Raw genomic sequence first — 15207 nt, forward strand, 5'->3', positions numbered from 1 at the left:
GACTATAGCTCATCTGCTGTCTTTTACCCCACCATTTATACACAACAAAGCTCAGTTAGGTCTGTGTTTCAAAGTTCTCTGTAGATTTGACTATTATGGGCAGATTAGTGGTCATAAAGGACGTATGATTGTCCTTTCCATAAAAAGGTGTAGCCACTGTCAAGCTCAGCGAGGATATCCTCTTGTGCTGTACCAGAATATGTTTCACTAAAGGCAGTGTTGTAGCATGCAGATGCTTCCACTCTTAGAGCAATCCTTGATTCGAGCTGTTCATTGTTTGTCAGCTTAATTTAATGCTAGTATTAGAGTGTTTCAAGTAGTAACAATAATACTGTATTTAATTGCTATTATTAATAAATGATTATATTCAATTTTAACAACTTTTTTCATCAAAAATGCTAATTTGTCAAAACTGAAATTTTCCACAGTGAAGTATCAGTTTCAATGAATTTCTCTACTTGGAAAACTGTTGAAATAATCTTGAAATTTAAGACGTAGTACAATAAAAAAATTAACATCAAAATGAAAAGTTTCAAAATAATCCAATCTAAACATTTTAATTGACCCAAACTGAAGCAAAAATGACGTTTTGTTCTGATCCTGTGATGCTGTGACAAGCTGCAAATCCCTCCCAGTACTGCACTTACACAGACATCCACAGGCAGGGACACACTCAAATGAGTTACATGAATGTTTTTGCCATCCACTCATGAACCAACTATAGAGAGGCGCCAGCCAGTTCCCCACAGCTCCCCAACCTAGGATCGTAGAGCTGTACCAGCTGGTCAGAAGCCTGACCCGTATAAGTTGATTGCCCAGTCCACCCCTCTCTCAATGTGGAGAGGACAGGCACCAGCTCTTGTTCCTGAGCAGATTTCCCATGCACTTCAAGCAAAACCCATTGTTTTAGGTAAAAATATAAAACAGATTTATTAACTACAGAAAGCTAGATTTTCAGTGATTATAAGTAATAAGCTTACAGATCAAAGTTGGTTACCTAAGAAATAAAAAGTAAAATTGCAATCTGAGTTCTATAAACTAGACAGGATTCAAATCAAGCAGTGTCTCACTCTGATGGTGTAGTTCCTTAATACACAAGCTGGGATTCTCCTTTCCAGCCTGGGACCACCTCCCCAGTTCAGTCTTTGTTCTCCAGATGTGTTTCCAGGTGTTGAGTTGTGCAGGGGAGAGGGGCCAAATGATGATGTCACTTCCCCTCTTTTATAGTTCCTTCCAGCTTGCTGGAAACATCTATGCTTGTGACTATTGTTTATATGCTCCCTATGAGAAGCCTTCATTGTATAGATCCTGTGATAGTTCTTAGTAGTGTGGATTCCCCTTAATGGATCATCAACACTGTCTGGCTTCTCCATTGTTGTACCTGAAAGGTTAGTTGGGGGTGGTTCCAACTTTACAACATATTTCAGTAACACACACATAGAAAAACTTCATAATTTCCCATACAATGATAGAACAATATTCAACAAAGCAAGACTTCTAAAATGATACCTTACAAGGCATACTGTGTACAAAACACATAATTATACAACCATGGTGAATATGGGGGTGCCAGGGTGTTGCTTTGGGGTACAGAGTGTCATACATGCGTTGTAGTGTAGACTGAGCGCCTGGAGGTTCTTTAGCTTAAAAAAGAGAAGGTTAAGGAGTAAACTTGATTACGGTCTAGAAGTATCTACAAAGGGAACAAATATTTAATAAAGGTCTCTTCAATCTAGCAGAGAAAGGTGTAACATGATTCAATGGCTGGAAGTTGAATCTAGACAAATTTAGATGGGAGGTAAGGTGTACATTTTAATGGTGTGAGTAATTACCCGTTTGGAACAATTTACCAACGGTGGTGGATTCTCCATCACTGACCGTTTTTAAAGCAAGATTGGATGTTTTTCTAAAAGCTCTGCTCTAGGAATTATATTGGGGAAGTTCTATGGCCTGTGTTATACAGGAGGTCAGACTGGATAAGCACAATGGTCCCTTCTGGCCTTGGAATCTATGAATAACTGACTTTTCAGAAAAATCAAGAAATAATCATTTGTGTTTGTACTAAAACAGTTTTTTTGGCAAATAAAAAAAAATCACAGATGATTTTTTTTTGTTTCTTTTTTGAGAATTTTAAACAAAAGCAAAGGAAAAGAAGGGATAAATTAAAAATAAGTAGGCTCAAGAGATAGTGCTCCCAATAGCTCAGTGGCTAGGGGTACTCCTGTGAGCGACCTAAGTCTGAAGCTTATGCTCTAATAAATTGGTTAGTCTCTAAGGTGCCACAAGTACTCCTTTTCTTTTTGCTAAGTCTGAATCATCACTCTGGAGGAGAGACTTGAATCTAGGTGTGATCAGAACAGTTTGAGAGAGCTCAGTCCCAGAATAGCCAGTAGCCTTGTGGTTAGGGCACTTGCCTGGAGGGTGGAAACCTGGGTTCATGTCCCTGCTCCAGGGCAGGGGTTTGAACTTGCGTCTTCCATATCCAGGCAAGTATCCTGGCTCTTGTTCCTCTTCTTTTGTGAATAGCACCTACATCCTCTTGTGAATCTAGTCTGAAAAATCAAAAGGATTCATTTGGACATTTCCAAAAAGTAATTTCCTGTTTTGTTTCAACTGAAACATTTAGCCAAAATCAACTCAAATTCACATGTTTTGGTTTATTTGAATCTGCAGGGCTGTTGGGGTTTTTTTTTTGTTTTTTGGGGGGTGTTTTTGGTGACAAACAAAAATTTGTCTGAAAAATCTCTGTCAGCTCTAAGTACAACATCAGCTTCTGAATTGCAATGTGGGTGTCCAGTGCGTTGCTAAATTTACTAGCTGTTTGTCAGTTCTGCCAGTCTTCCTCTGGTGCTGTCAGCAAAAAGTTTTATTTTTCAAAGAGTTATTTCGTCCTTTCCTCTGACCCTCTGCCTCAATCTCACACTGCTCAAGTGTAATCTAGCAGAAGATTCATGCAAAAGAGTAGGGAGTGTGTCTGCTAAAGAGACATTTTTTAAGCTCTGTCCAGATACAGATTTTTTTTCTCATGGTGAACTCTGCTGCAGCTGATGTGGAGGCTGTTCCTTATTTCCACATATCACCCCTGTCATCACCTTCCTTCCCCGCACACACAGCAACTTAGATCTTTCAGGTAAATGATGTCAGCAACACTGGGACTTCAAACTAATGCCATAACATTCTACTGCAGCTGAGATGCTGGAAAGCAGGTGAACAGACCAACAGAGAAGGGGTTAAAGTAATATATTTGTATTGGATACCAACCTTCCAGCCACGGGGGAACTGTTCCCCTTTCACTAGACTCCTTCTGTCTCTTTGCATTACTTTTGGTGCCATATAACACTTTAAAAGCTCCCTGGCTGATGGATGTGGCCAGAGGCTGAGATCTGCTGGGAGAACCATAATGTATTGAGTAGAGCCTCCTCAGTAAAGGACAATGGTATAGCTGTTAAATGGAATATGGAATGATTTTTAGCTGTCCTGGAGCTTTTTTCTATCACTATTTATTTTCAGCTCTAATCTGGGACTGGGGATTTGGAGAGGACATGTGGATTTCTGTTTGGATGATCCATGGTTGTTGAGATTTTTGTCATCCAAACTAGGCAAAAACTCAGCAACTGTAGAGCAAAAGAGGCACGTGGAGCTGGCAGCCCTGGAACTGAATTATTGATTAACCCTATGCTGTATACTATATGTTCATTAAAAACAGAAGCACAAAAAGTCATCTGAACTGTTAGTTAAATAAAGCTGTTAAAAGAAATGAATTTTGTGTGTACCAATATTGAGAGCATATGTAGAGCTATAGTACGATGGAATCCTTTCTTATGGCTGGTGTCAATAAAAGGCAACAAATAAAAAGTAAGTTGGATGTTTGAGAGAGTACTAAAGTTTGACAATCAATAATTTTCCTTTGTTACCGTAGAATATTCAGTTCTAGAGACCAAAAAGGAAATGTCTTTCATAAATTTTGAAAGTATCTTTATTAGAACCAATTGTTTGGGTCAGGCTTGTGCCCTTTTTCCCCGTACTGCAAATATCAAACTTTAATCCTTTCTGAAAATAAAGATCAAGCTGTCACTTTAACTAAATACCTTTTCATTGCACTTTAATATCCCATTTTATTAATATCTGTGCATGTCTTTGTTTGCTCTTTAAGTCTTGCAATGAGTTAGGTGTGGTGGTGATTTTGGGGGGAGGGAAGAAGAGAAAATACCCTTTATGATTAGGATATGTAGTTTTTTTCTACTTTCTTTTGTTCTCAAAGCTTGTTACATTTCCCTAACCTCCCAGTTATGTGTCTTTTATATTGAGAATTGACCCTATATCTAAGAAATAATAACTGCATAATGATTACTAAAAAGAATAACATTATGCACAAGGAAAAATAACTGTAGACATTGTTTGAACATGAGAAAATAGATCCAGTAAGGTAGCTTGCAGTGTCTTCTTTACTAAAGGCCATGTTGCAGCATTTTTATTTTTATTTTTATTTTTAAAGCAGAAGTCTTCACTGAAATCAGTGACGACTTCTGCTTAAAAATCAATGGCATACTATGGCTCTAACAAAGTGGTAAATTCCATGATGATATAAATTGCATTTTGTTTTTTAAGATTTAAAATTCACCTGTCTTAAATCCTGGAAGAAATTTACAGGATGCTTGAGAAACTGCATTTTGTCTGAGAACATTATACATAGAACTGTTGAACAACCTACCTTTGCTGTCCACAAGATCTCCATCGGAATCTCAGTCTTGCTGGTATTGTAAATACTGTACATGATGGTTGCAGGTGTAAGTTAGGCAGAAAACAAGTCTGCTTCCCTGCCATGAAAATAAGCAGTGTCCCATATAAAATAGAATGATTGCCTTTGCTGGCCATCAGCAGCATGCAATGAAGAAGGAGCAGTCATATCAGCCCAGGATGGAGAGATGCCAAATAGACATACTTGAGCCCCATGAAAATGCCAAGGGACTAGTGCTGACAATTGCACCAGCATAGCATCATCATCATAGCAAGAAACATTAGCTGCCTATGAATCCTTAGCTGTGCAAGCTTAAAATTCACTTTCCATGAGCATACTTTAGTTGCTTGAATGTTAGTGGAAATCCAACACAATGGGGCTGTGCGCAGACAGGTTGTGATATTTACCTAATTCTAAAATCCCAAGTTACTGCATTGACTCCAGTACAGATTTGGTGGATTTTCACCAGTGAAACTGAAAACAACATTTCATCAGTTGAGACCTGAGTTCACTTACAAGAGAGCTAGCTTTTGTTGGGGATGGTATGGCATGAGTTAAAATGTATGGGTTTGATCCAAAGCCAAACCAAGTAAATACGAATCTTTAGATGGACTTTAATAGGCTTTGCATCAGGCCACATGTAGGTGATGTGGGTGCAAATTTTCACCATTTCTATCCCACTGAATTTGGTGCAAAGACTCCTGTGGTAGCTGTGCTCAGACTTTCGTTGGTCTGAATTTGATCCATATTTTTTTTAAATATTGGAACTGCTTATTTTGCATCCTTCTACCATTGCCATTTTACTAACTACTGTCAATGAATCAAAGGCTATCATAAATACAAAAATAATAGAGAGGGAGAGAGAACATCGCTGTAATTACACTGGCTGGAAAACAACATTTTTTCATCAGTCATATGAAATATTCTGCACTGGGGTTCATAGTTTAATGTGTTAATAGGACTCACTGAGACAAGCACACAGTCAGAAAATATGACTTTACATTGTTGGCATCTGGCTGCTACAAGGGTCACTACAATTGTAATAGTTCCCTTGCTATGATAGTTCTGTCTCAGCCACATAGTTACTGTGCTGATTTATTTTTTAATCTGTAGGTTTGGTATATGTCAGTGTAAATGCGTATCAATGTCTTGCATTACCGATTTTGTGTGTGTGTGTGTGCGCAGCTTTGCAATTTTCCCCATTGGCTGTTCTTTTGCTATTTCCCCCCTATTACTGTATTATTTATTATTATTATTTTATTTTACTATGGTAGCAGCTAAGGACCCAGCCCACTCCTGAACTGCAACATCCCTGCCATTTAACACTGGGCCTGTTCTGAGAAGAGACCATCAGTCATGACACATGCATTCTGAATCAGTGGTTTTATTTTATTCTTCTATATTGGTATAGTTTCCTTTTCATCCTTTTTAGTTCCTGTGGAATTCACACATATCATTCTGAGAATAAGGTTTAATGCAAAGCTGTTTGTGTATAGCTCCAGTTATGATAAGAAAGGGGAAATGTTTCCAAGGCTTATGTTTTGTGGCAGAGATTAAAAATGGTACACAGCATCCCGCCTCTTGATAATTTGGTCCACTATACTTCAATATTTTCTGCGTGAACCAAGAGTAAACATATTAGAAATCAATGAGGTGTAAAAATTTTATTTGATAACTAGGCCAAAAAGAGCACTTGTCTTCAGACAGACGCAAAAGTAATACTAAACAAAGTAAGAATGAACCATTCCTACAGTCACTGTGCAGTATCCTACAGCAACTCAATGCTATCAGCAAAATAGTACTAGTTTTTTAAACTCTGCTTCTTGATCCTCTCTCTCTGTCTCAAGAAACTAACTAGGTGTGAGAATTTTGATGAACACTTCAATGTAATTTTACGTAATTTAATGTTGCCATGTAAATCTCTTTTATAGGTCCCTTTAGATGGAATTTAATGCGGCAAAAACCTTGTCATCAGAAGGATTAATGTCTGCATTAGCATTTCTGCAATAAAATCTGAAGCTAAGTGGTGCAGGCCACAGCCACCTCAAAGCTGGATTCTACAGCTCTACATTAAGTGCTGGAGTTTTTATTACTTGCTGTAGGGAAACCTTTGCCAATGCTTACAAGGAACTGTTTATCCCTGCTTCTCTGGGTCCTGTTTGATGGAGGTCTCCTAACACCACTGCATCCACAACTACAACAGACTTTAGAAGCACAGCCGAGAGAAAATGTTGTCACAATGCCAGGGAGGAGGTCATCCGCCCAGCGGGTCAAACGAGGCTGGGTATGGAATCAGTTTTTTGTGCTGGAGGAATATATGGGCTCTGAACCCCAGTATGTGGGAAAGGTAAATTTTTATTTTTTTCTTTAAATGCTGAAGTGACAGACAGATAGTAATATAAGCTATAAATGTGTACTTTTTAGGCAGGATGAATTTTCTCCATCCTTCCCCCCCCACCTCCCATAAAGTTAAACTGAGTCTTCTGGTGTTATATTTTGTGTATCTGTCTGGTGGATCATACAAAATATGAATGGAAAACTGTGCTTAAATTAAATTGAAATTCAGAAAGTCCCTCACTTTTCCTGCAGTTTATAAATAAATAAATAAATAAGTAACCCATATTTTGGTGTTTCATACATGTTGCCAGGTAAGCAAAGAGAACAATAAAGCTATTAATAAATGCAGTTTGCATACTGCATAGGAATCAGATCCTCAGCTGGTGTAAATTATCATAGCTCCATTTGTTTCTGTGCAATTATGTTGATTTATATCAGCTGAAAATTAGACCCTATTTGTTTCTCTTAGAATACTAGGGTACAAACAACTCCCCACCCCAGCATATGACTAATGTAGATATCAATATTTTTTTATCCACAAATTTATAACCCTTACTATCTGACTATGTTCACATTACCCTTGCTTTGGAGATAACATAAATCTGGGAATTCTGAAACATTTTTGTGTAGTAATAGACATAGTAGGATCTATTATAGGGCTGTTCATCATTGTTAGAATTAGATGTAAGATCAATTTCAGGGGTCGGATTTGGACCTGCCACTCTTGGGCCCAGGGGCAAGCATACTGCCACTTGATCCATACTGAGGTACTGCATGTGTAAACTGTCATGTCTGTAGTTAGGTACTATTACTCACATTACTTTTTGGCAAATACTTGCTTTTGGTCTGTTAAGGACAAATCATATTGTGGTACCATATGCTTCACTTTCTGATCATTCCGACTGTTTCCATGCATGCCTGACAGGTGGACAGGTTGCCTCATATCACATATTTCAAACAAATATACAAATCTGATGCAGCTCTTGTACTCTGTGTGTGTGTGCATGCGTGTAACACACACACACACACACACACATATATATATATATGGGCTGCATTACAAGATAATGTTTGTTTGAACCATGACTTTGTGTGTGTGTGTGTGTGTGTGTGTGTGTGTGTGTGTGTGTGTGTGTGTGTTACAGTGATCTGTAACAATCATTTCTTCTGTGGTGCATGTCTAAGTTGGCAACCAGTTGGGTGGGGTGCAGGCAACAGTAGGAAAAGAGTCTTCAGAAATGAAAGATAAGATGCAACCTAAACTGTCAGGCAGCCAATGTGCAGAGTTGCACAGAGGTTGGAGGAGTAGTTAACAGTTCCAATTAAGTTTTAGTAGGATATGTCAAAATCTGAATGATGCATTGGAAATTGACCCAGTGACGTTTTACCTAATTCATATTTCTCCTTTACTCTGTTACGCATAAATTCTAGTTTGACCATATGACTTTACTCACTGGAAGTCAGAGGCCAATGATTCATTCCTTGGGTACTCAAAACTGCCACTGAAATGAGTGTTGGAGTTTTGCTTGCAATAGAAATGCAACATCATGCATTGACTTTGCTTATTATCACAGAGATATTTTTTTCCATCTTTGTTTCAAATGTAAATGGTTCTCTCTGTGTGGGGAATGAATACCATATTCTAACTGTAACCTGAATGATATTTACAACAATGTCACCTCTCTACCATTCCTGCCCCAAGAAACCCCTCAGAACCAGGGAAAGAAGAGTAGAAGACTCCATAATATCTGCTAGGGACTTTGCTTTGCCAATCTAAAGTGGAATGTGTTCAAATATTATAGCTTTAGACATTAATCAAATCCTAAAATAGAGAGAGATACAATTTTGAAATGCAAAATATATATATTGAGAACAAAACACAAAAGGTAACATGGTGAACCTGTTTACCATCCTACCCCCCGCAAAAGCAAACTAATATAATGATAAAATTTGGTCCTTGATGCTCTGTCTAAGATTTATTGTACCTGTAGTTCCTGGAGTCATGCAGTATTTGGTGACATCAGGAATAGGTGCTCACGTACGGTAGTGATGAGTGTTATATAGACATGGATAGATAGACAATGTAGTTTTATATCTTTTTGTCTTCTGTATTGGGTTTTTCAAATTACTTTAGGATTGTTTATTTGAGATTGAGAGTTTGTTTGACAAATCCCATCTTAGTCAAAGTAGTTGAAAAATCCTGATACACTACAGCATTGCTGATCTGACACAAGCCTGACCTTTTGAGCACACGGACATAGGAAACCCTGCATCTCCTCTCACTTTTTAAAATGTAAGTAAAAAATAAAAGTGATCATCAAATTTGCTATGGTTGTACATTATATTTTCTCTTAACTCACCCCTTCCTCTGTCCTATACAGAAAATGCTAGAGAGGAAATCCTATTGCAAGGTTTTAAATCACATCTTCTCCTGTGGTACAGGATTGCTAGGCTTTGCTCTGTCTCAGCACACAGAGATGCTACCATAGCACCACCATGGCTCACAGGTTTTTGTGATCTTATGTAAGATGATTTGCTAATCATTCTGGGAAGTTTTAGACTGACAAAGGATAACTGGGTCATATTAGCCTTGCATGAACAGTGGGTAACATTTGTACATCTTTACAAACTAAAAGAATCATTATGGTAAGGAGCAATTTTAGTCACGAGTAGGATTTACAGATTAACCAGGCTTGTCTTTCATTCTGAAGTCTTTTTTTTAAACTGATTCAAGTTGCTGAAAAGAGGAGTTCTTTATCACACATAGGGGTATGGATATAATTGCACTTTAAGATAAGTAATATTGATGCATCTTGAGTACTTAGTGTACATTTTAAGGAAATGTGCCCCTAGTGTGCCACTTCTACCTAGAAGTTAAAAATAAAATATGAAGGATCTGCTTGTGGAACACACAATAATTGTGAAAGGGTAATGAATGCCTCATTAACATTAAGGCAGAAAACACAGATCTGTTTCTGGGACATGAAAACTGTTGAAGCTGATCGTGTATTGAAACAATGTATGGTTCTACTTTATGTTTATTATCAATTTCCTCGGTGAGGCAGAATTGTATCTGTCATAAGCATTTATCTCCAACAATCCACCAGAGATCATTGAATACATTATTTTACGTGGCTGCTTCTTTGCTTGATTCCCGAATATATATATAATAATTAACAGCTCTATCCTAGACATACAGCTATTTACTGTACTTTCAGTTGGAGATACATATAATCTCCAACGGAAAGTATAGTAAATAGCTGTATATCTAGGATAGAGCTGTTATTTAACCTTTTGAATACTAGCAAGGGATGCACACCCAACTGGGAAGAGGATATTCACAGACATTCCCCCATTGCATGATATGAAACCTCTATTAGAGAGACCAGGTGGGTGAGTATCTTTTATTGGCCCAACTTTCTGTTGGAGAGAGACAAGCTTTTAAGCCACAAAGCTCTTCTTCAAGTCTGGGAAAGGTACTTTCAGCATCACAGCAAAATGCAACAGATTTTTAGTATAAATACTTTACTATATATAAGTATAAGGGACCATTCAAGTTAGAGTGGCCCGATAACACCTCTGCAATAATAAGACCAAAAGAGGCGGTTAGTGAATTACAGATTGTTGTAATGTGCCATAAATCCAGTGTCACTGTTCAGTCCATGATTTTATGTGTCTAGCAGAGTAATGAGTTTAAGCTCTCAGGCTCATCTTTTGAAAGTGTTGTGCAGGTTTCATTTGAGGATGAGGACTCTTAGATCAGACAGAGAGTGATGGCTTTGTGAAAAGTGTTCGCCCACAGGTGATGGGGTGTTTTTGTCTTTTATCATTTTCCTGTGTGAGTTCATTCAAGAACATAGTCATTCTCTAGTTTCACCCACATAGTTGTTGTTGGGGCATTTGGAGCACAAGATGAGGTACACTGTTTGTTGTGATAGGCATGTATAGGATCCATGAATCTTGAAAAGTGTGTTGGGCAGGGGAGGCCGTTGATCATTGTAGCGGTGGTGATATATCTCAGGTTTTCCATGCGGTGCACAAATGAGTTCCTACATATTTTTGAAAATCCAATGTTTGCTTTATTTGTAATGATTCTTTAGCATCAAGTTAAAGCCATATATTTGGGAAGCAATTCTTGACTTAGCACTATTTTATTATGTCTTGAAGTATTGGAATATCCAGGATTTTTCATGTGGCATGTAAGACTATTTTGTGCTTGGAATTACAACGTTTGTATCTTTTTCTTCCAGTCAGGTAACAGGACAATTCTCTGATAGGTGCACTGTGGGTTATATGCTTATTTTAGAACTGCAGCACTAACAATATCTCTGTAATTTATAAATAAAGGTTTAATGTGCTTATTAAATCAGCTACCATTTTAACTAAACATTTAGAGATGACTACTTAATTTTGGAAGCCACCTGGAACAGAACGGAAGAGATTTACAGCAGTAATGTCAGATATTATCAGCCAAAACTCTCAATCCAGTTTATGTTGGTTTCCAGGAGACTATCTTAAAAAGTGTCAGGTTGCATTTCAAATGATACTTGTAGAAACTGATGGGGATTAGGCTAGTTCACAGTTAGAGAACCTGAAATAGTGCTTAAGGTTGACACATTCAAAGCTCGCCGTAAAGAATTCTCTTGACAACACACTTTGGCCATTGTAAATGGAACAGTAAATCAAGGTTTCAGAAATCCTTTGCCTGCATATTGGACAGTAGGGTGGGAGCACAGTAAGAATCTGCCAGATTTACAGGCAAGAGACTCAGGGAAGTCTCTATAGCAGTTCTAGAATAAAATGCAAATATTGTGCCCAATACTGCCCTGAGTTCTATTTGGGTAAATCAGGAGGATTTTTGTATGCTTATTTGATTCTAGAAATAAATCCATTTCATTTGTTGTGTTTGATATCACTTTCCTGGCATCTTGAGGCATTAAAAATTGCAGAAACATTGTGTGTGTGTGTGTGTGTGTAGACACACACACACATTATTTATGTTTATGATTTTTAATGCCTCAAGATGCCGGGAAAATGACATCAAGCACAGCAAATTAAATGGATTTATATATAAAAAACCCACAAAGGGCAAAATTCTCTCCTCAGACCTCTGTTTGGCACAGAAGGGTACGGTATGATCCTGATCCTCAGGACTAGCTCTAGCCCCAACACAATTTAAAGCTGCTAGCAGGACTAAGACATAAGGTTCTTAATGGTCCTTATGCCACTGCAGGATAGGTGTAAGCCAGTGTTACTACGCTATGCCCTCTCCACATTCAGTCATGCTCCTGATGTTCCACCTACACCAGTATGGGAAGGCAGATGTCCACACCAGGGAGCCAGCCAGCAGGGAAATTCTCTTTATGGTGCCTGATAATCTGGCCAACAAACTTGAAATATGAACACTGGACCACACACACACTTGATGGGAAAGGAGTTGCTGGCATCAGCCCATTTCATGATGGAGAGATATCAATATTACAAAAATCACCGGCATGTTTGGTGCCTGTGTTGACAGGCCCAGAAGTGATTCCAAGGACTGAATGTTCCAGGAGAATGAGCTGTCCTCTCTCTCACAGGCTGATGCCTCCAAAACAAAATTGGATGATGGGGACGCATAGGGAAGAAATCTTGAACAGCATGTGCTGTAATCCTCCTCTAGATAAACAGAAGACTTCCGGTTCTGGGGCACTTAATCTGACACTGTTCACAAACACTACATTCACTTGAAGGATATAAAACAATACAATTAAAAGGAAGAAAAGTCCATACATGTATTTTGAAACCATATTGCCCTTTACACAAAAAAATTAGTGTAAGGGCTTGGTTACACTTGCAAGTTACAGCACAATAAAGGAGCCCCGGGTGCCCTAGCTCACTACCGGTCCACACTGGCAAGGCACGTAGAGCGCTCTGACTCCGCGGCTACAGCACTGCTGGTACTCCACCTCGGCGGGTGGAATAACGTTTGCTGCGCCCCCGTTGGAGCGCCGCAGCACCAGTATGAACGACGTGTTGCTTTACTGCTCTCTGATCAGCCTCCGGAAATGTCGCATAATCCCCTTAGGTCAAGTGGCCACTCTTGTCATTGTTGTGAAACTGGCTGCAGGAATGCAGAAATGCCCTTTCAAAGCTCCATTTCGGAGAAGCCGGCTGCTTATCAGCTCCGAGAAAAAGCAACCATTTACTGTTTGCTTTGAGTGAGTGAGAGAGAGGCGGGGGGGTGGGGGGGCATGGGTCTGAACTTACAAGACAGCATGCTGACACACTCTCAGCACCCCAAAAACCCACTCTCTCTCCCCCCACATATACACAACTTATTCCCTGTCACACTCCACCCCCCATTTGAAAAGCACGTTGCAGTCACTTGCATGCTGGGATAGCTGCCCATAATGCACCGCTCCCAATGCCGCTGCAAATGTGGCCACGCCAGTGCGCTGTCAGTTGTCAGTGTGGAGAGACTGCAGTGCTTTTCCTACTGCACTCTCCGAAGGCGGGTTTAACTCACAGCCCTCTACATCTGCAAGTGTAGCCATGCCCTTAATCTTTATTGAGGCATGTGCCTTGGCTAATCTGATTTTCTTTTAAATTATATATTTAATAGATTTCTATTGTTGAGTAATACCATGGTAACATTTCATTTGCCAGCTGTCACCCAGCTTTTGTGCTAGCACATCTGATTCAAAACTCACAAATGAGACCAGGCTACTGCAAAGAGAAATAGGAAGAGCTCTCTGTATCATTCCCATTAGTCATTCCTCTGATGTCACTTTCAAGGAGATAAAAGAGATGATGTTTCATGGACTACTGCTTATGACATATGTTAATTCAGTCCCTTGAGAAGGACATCCCAGTTACTCACTTGTTGGATATAACAGATCGTGGGCAAATTGCATTTAAAGTTAAATGAACAGCTTCAGAACAGCAGTAGTTCTATTAATAAGCTATTCACATGTTTTCTGACCCCACCAGAAACTCTCACACCCACTTCAACCCCATGGATGAAACGTCCCACTAATTTCAATGGGAGATGAACCAATGTACTGGACGTTAAAATTGGGACCCTTGTTTGGTAGTTTAGATGCTTCTGTTCGATTAGTGTATGTCTACACAGCAGGCAGGCTGTGATTTACATCTCATGTACACTTACCCATGCTCACTGAAATCTAGCTAGATTGTGAAAAATAGAGGTGAGGTCATGACAACAAGGGCTGCACAAGCAAGTACTTACCCAGGGGGCCAGGAGGAATTGTGCAGCCCACACTGAAGTCAATGACACCACAACCCCACTGCTACTTTTAATGAGCTAGCTAGAGGTCAGCACAGGTATGTCTACAGAAGCTGCAAATCACACCTCCAATTACAGTTTAGATAAACCCTTAATCAGTGATGTTCTTTCTTAGCTACATGCCTCTTGTGGGTATTTTTGTGGTGATTGCTTTGTTCCTAACATGTATATTTTCTTTTAAGAATATATGAGACATTAGTAATACTTAGCACTTTTAATCTTCAAAGGGCTTTAAAAAAATCAGGTAATTCTCACAATGTCCCTGTGAAGTTCATGAGCAGAGCAGCAATATCCCAGGTTTACAGATGGGAACATTGAGGAAGAGAGATTAGGTGGCTTGCTCAAGATCACAGAGGGAATCAGCACTGGGATTAGAACTCAGGAGCTCCCAGCTCACACGACTATGCTCAGACCATTTGACCTCACCTCTCTCCTTTAATATTAAGTAGTGAAAAATGGAGGATTTTGAAAGTTTTGCATCTGGTTCACTGCATAAAGTACACAAGACACAAAATATATTTGACAGATGAACATGAAATTGTGGGATGGAATTTTAAGTGAAGCTGTAGAAATAAACTCCCAGTAGCAACTTACATTTGCTTTTAATGTTTCCTTTTGTAAATTTATCTTTTGTATGAGGTTCAGAAAGACGCAGTATCACTGAAACATGTTGTAAAGGATTGAGAGTTAAATATAACACACGTGTTGCTATTTTTCATCTCGTGGATTTGCTTCTTAAAATGGCTGATGTCAAGCTTTAATGTGGAAAATTAGAAAGCTAGGTATCTATCACAGCAACAGCTTCTGTCTGTGGTTTTTATATTGCGAAGAATTACATAAAATA

At 38.9% G+C, this 15207-nt stretch overlaps 1 protein-coding gene across 1 annotated transcript in view; it reads left to right on the forward strand.

The window, feature by feature from the left end:
- The first annotated feature begins 6716 nt into the window (after positions 1 to 6716).
- Positions 6717 to 15207, forward strand: part of CDH12 (cadherin 12) — a 206596-nt gene continuing 198105 nt past the window's right edge. Inside the window, exon 1 of the mRNA XM_073329466.1 lies at positions 6717 to 7085. Within this exon, the coding sequence (XP_073185567.1) occupies positions 6855 to 7085 (231 nt within the window). The 5' untranslated portion in view covers positions 6717 to 6854. The remainder of the gene's footprint in view (positions 7086 to 15207) is intronic.

The sequence above is a fragment of the Lepidochelys kempii genome, chromosome 2 (genome assembly GCF_965140285.1).
Source record: "Lepidochelys kempii isolate rLepKem1 chromosome 2, rLepKem1.hap1, whole genome shotgun sequence".
NCBI classification, from domain to species: domain Eukaryota; kingdom Metazoa; phylum Chordata; order Testudines; family Cheloniidae; genus Lepidochelys; species Lepidochelys kempii.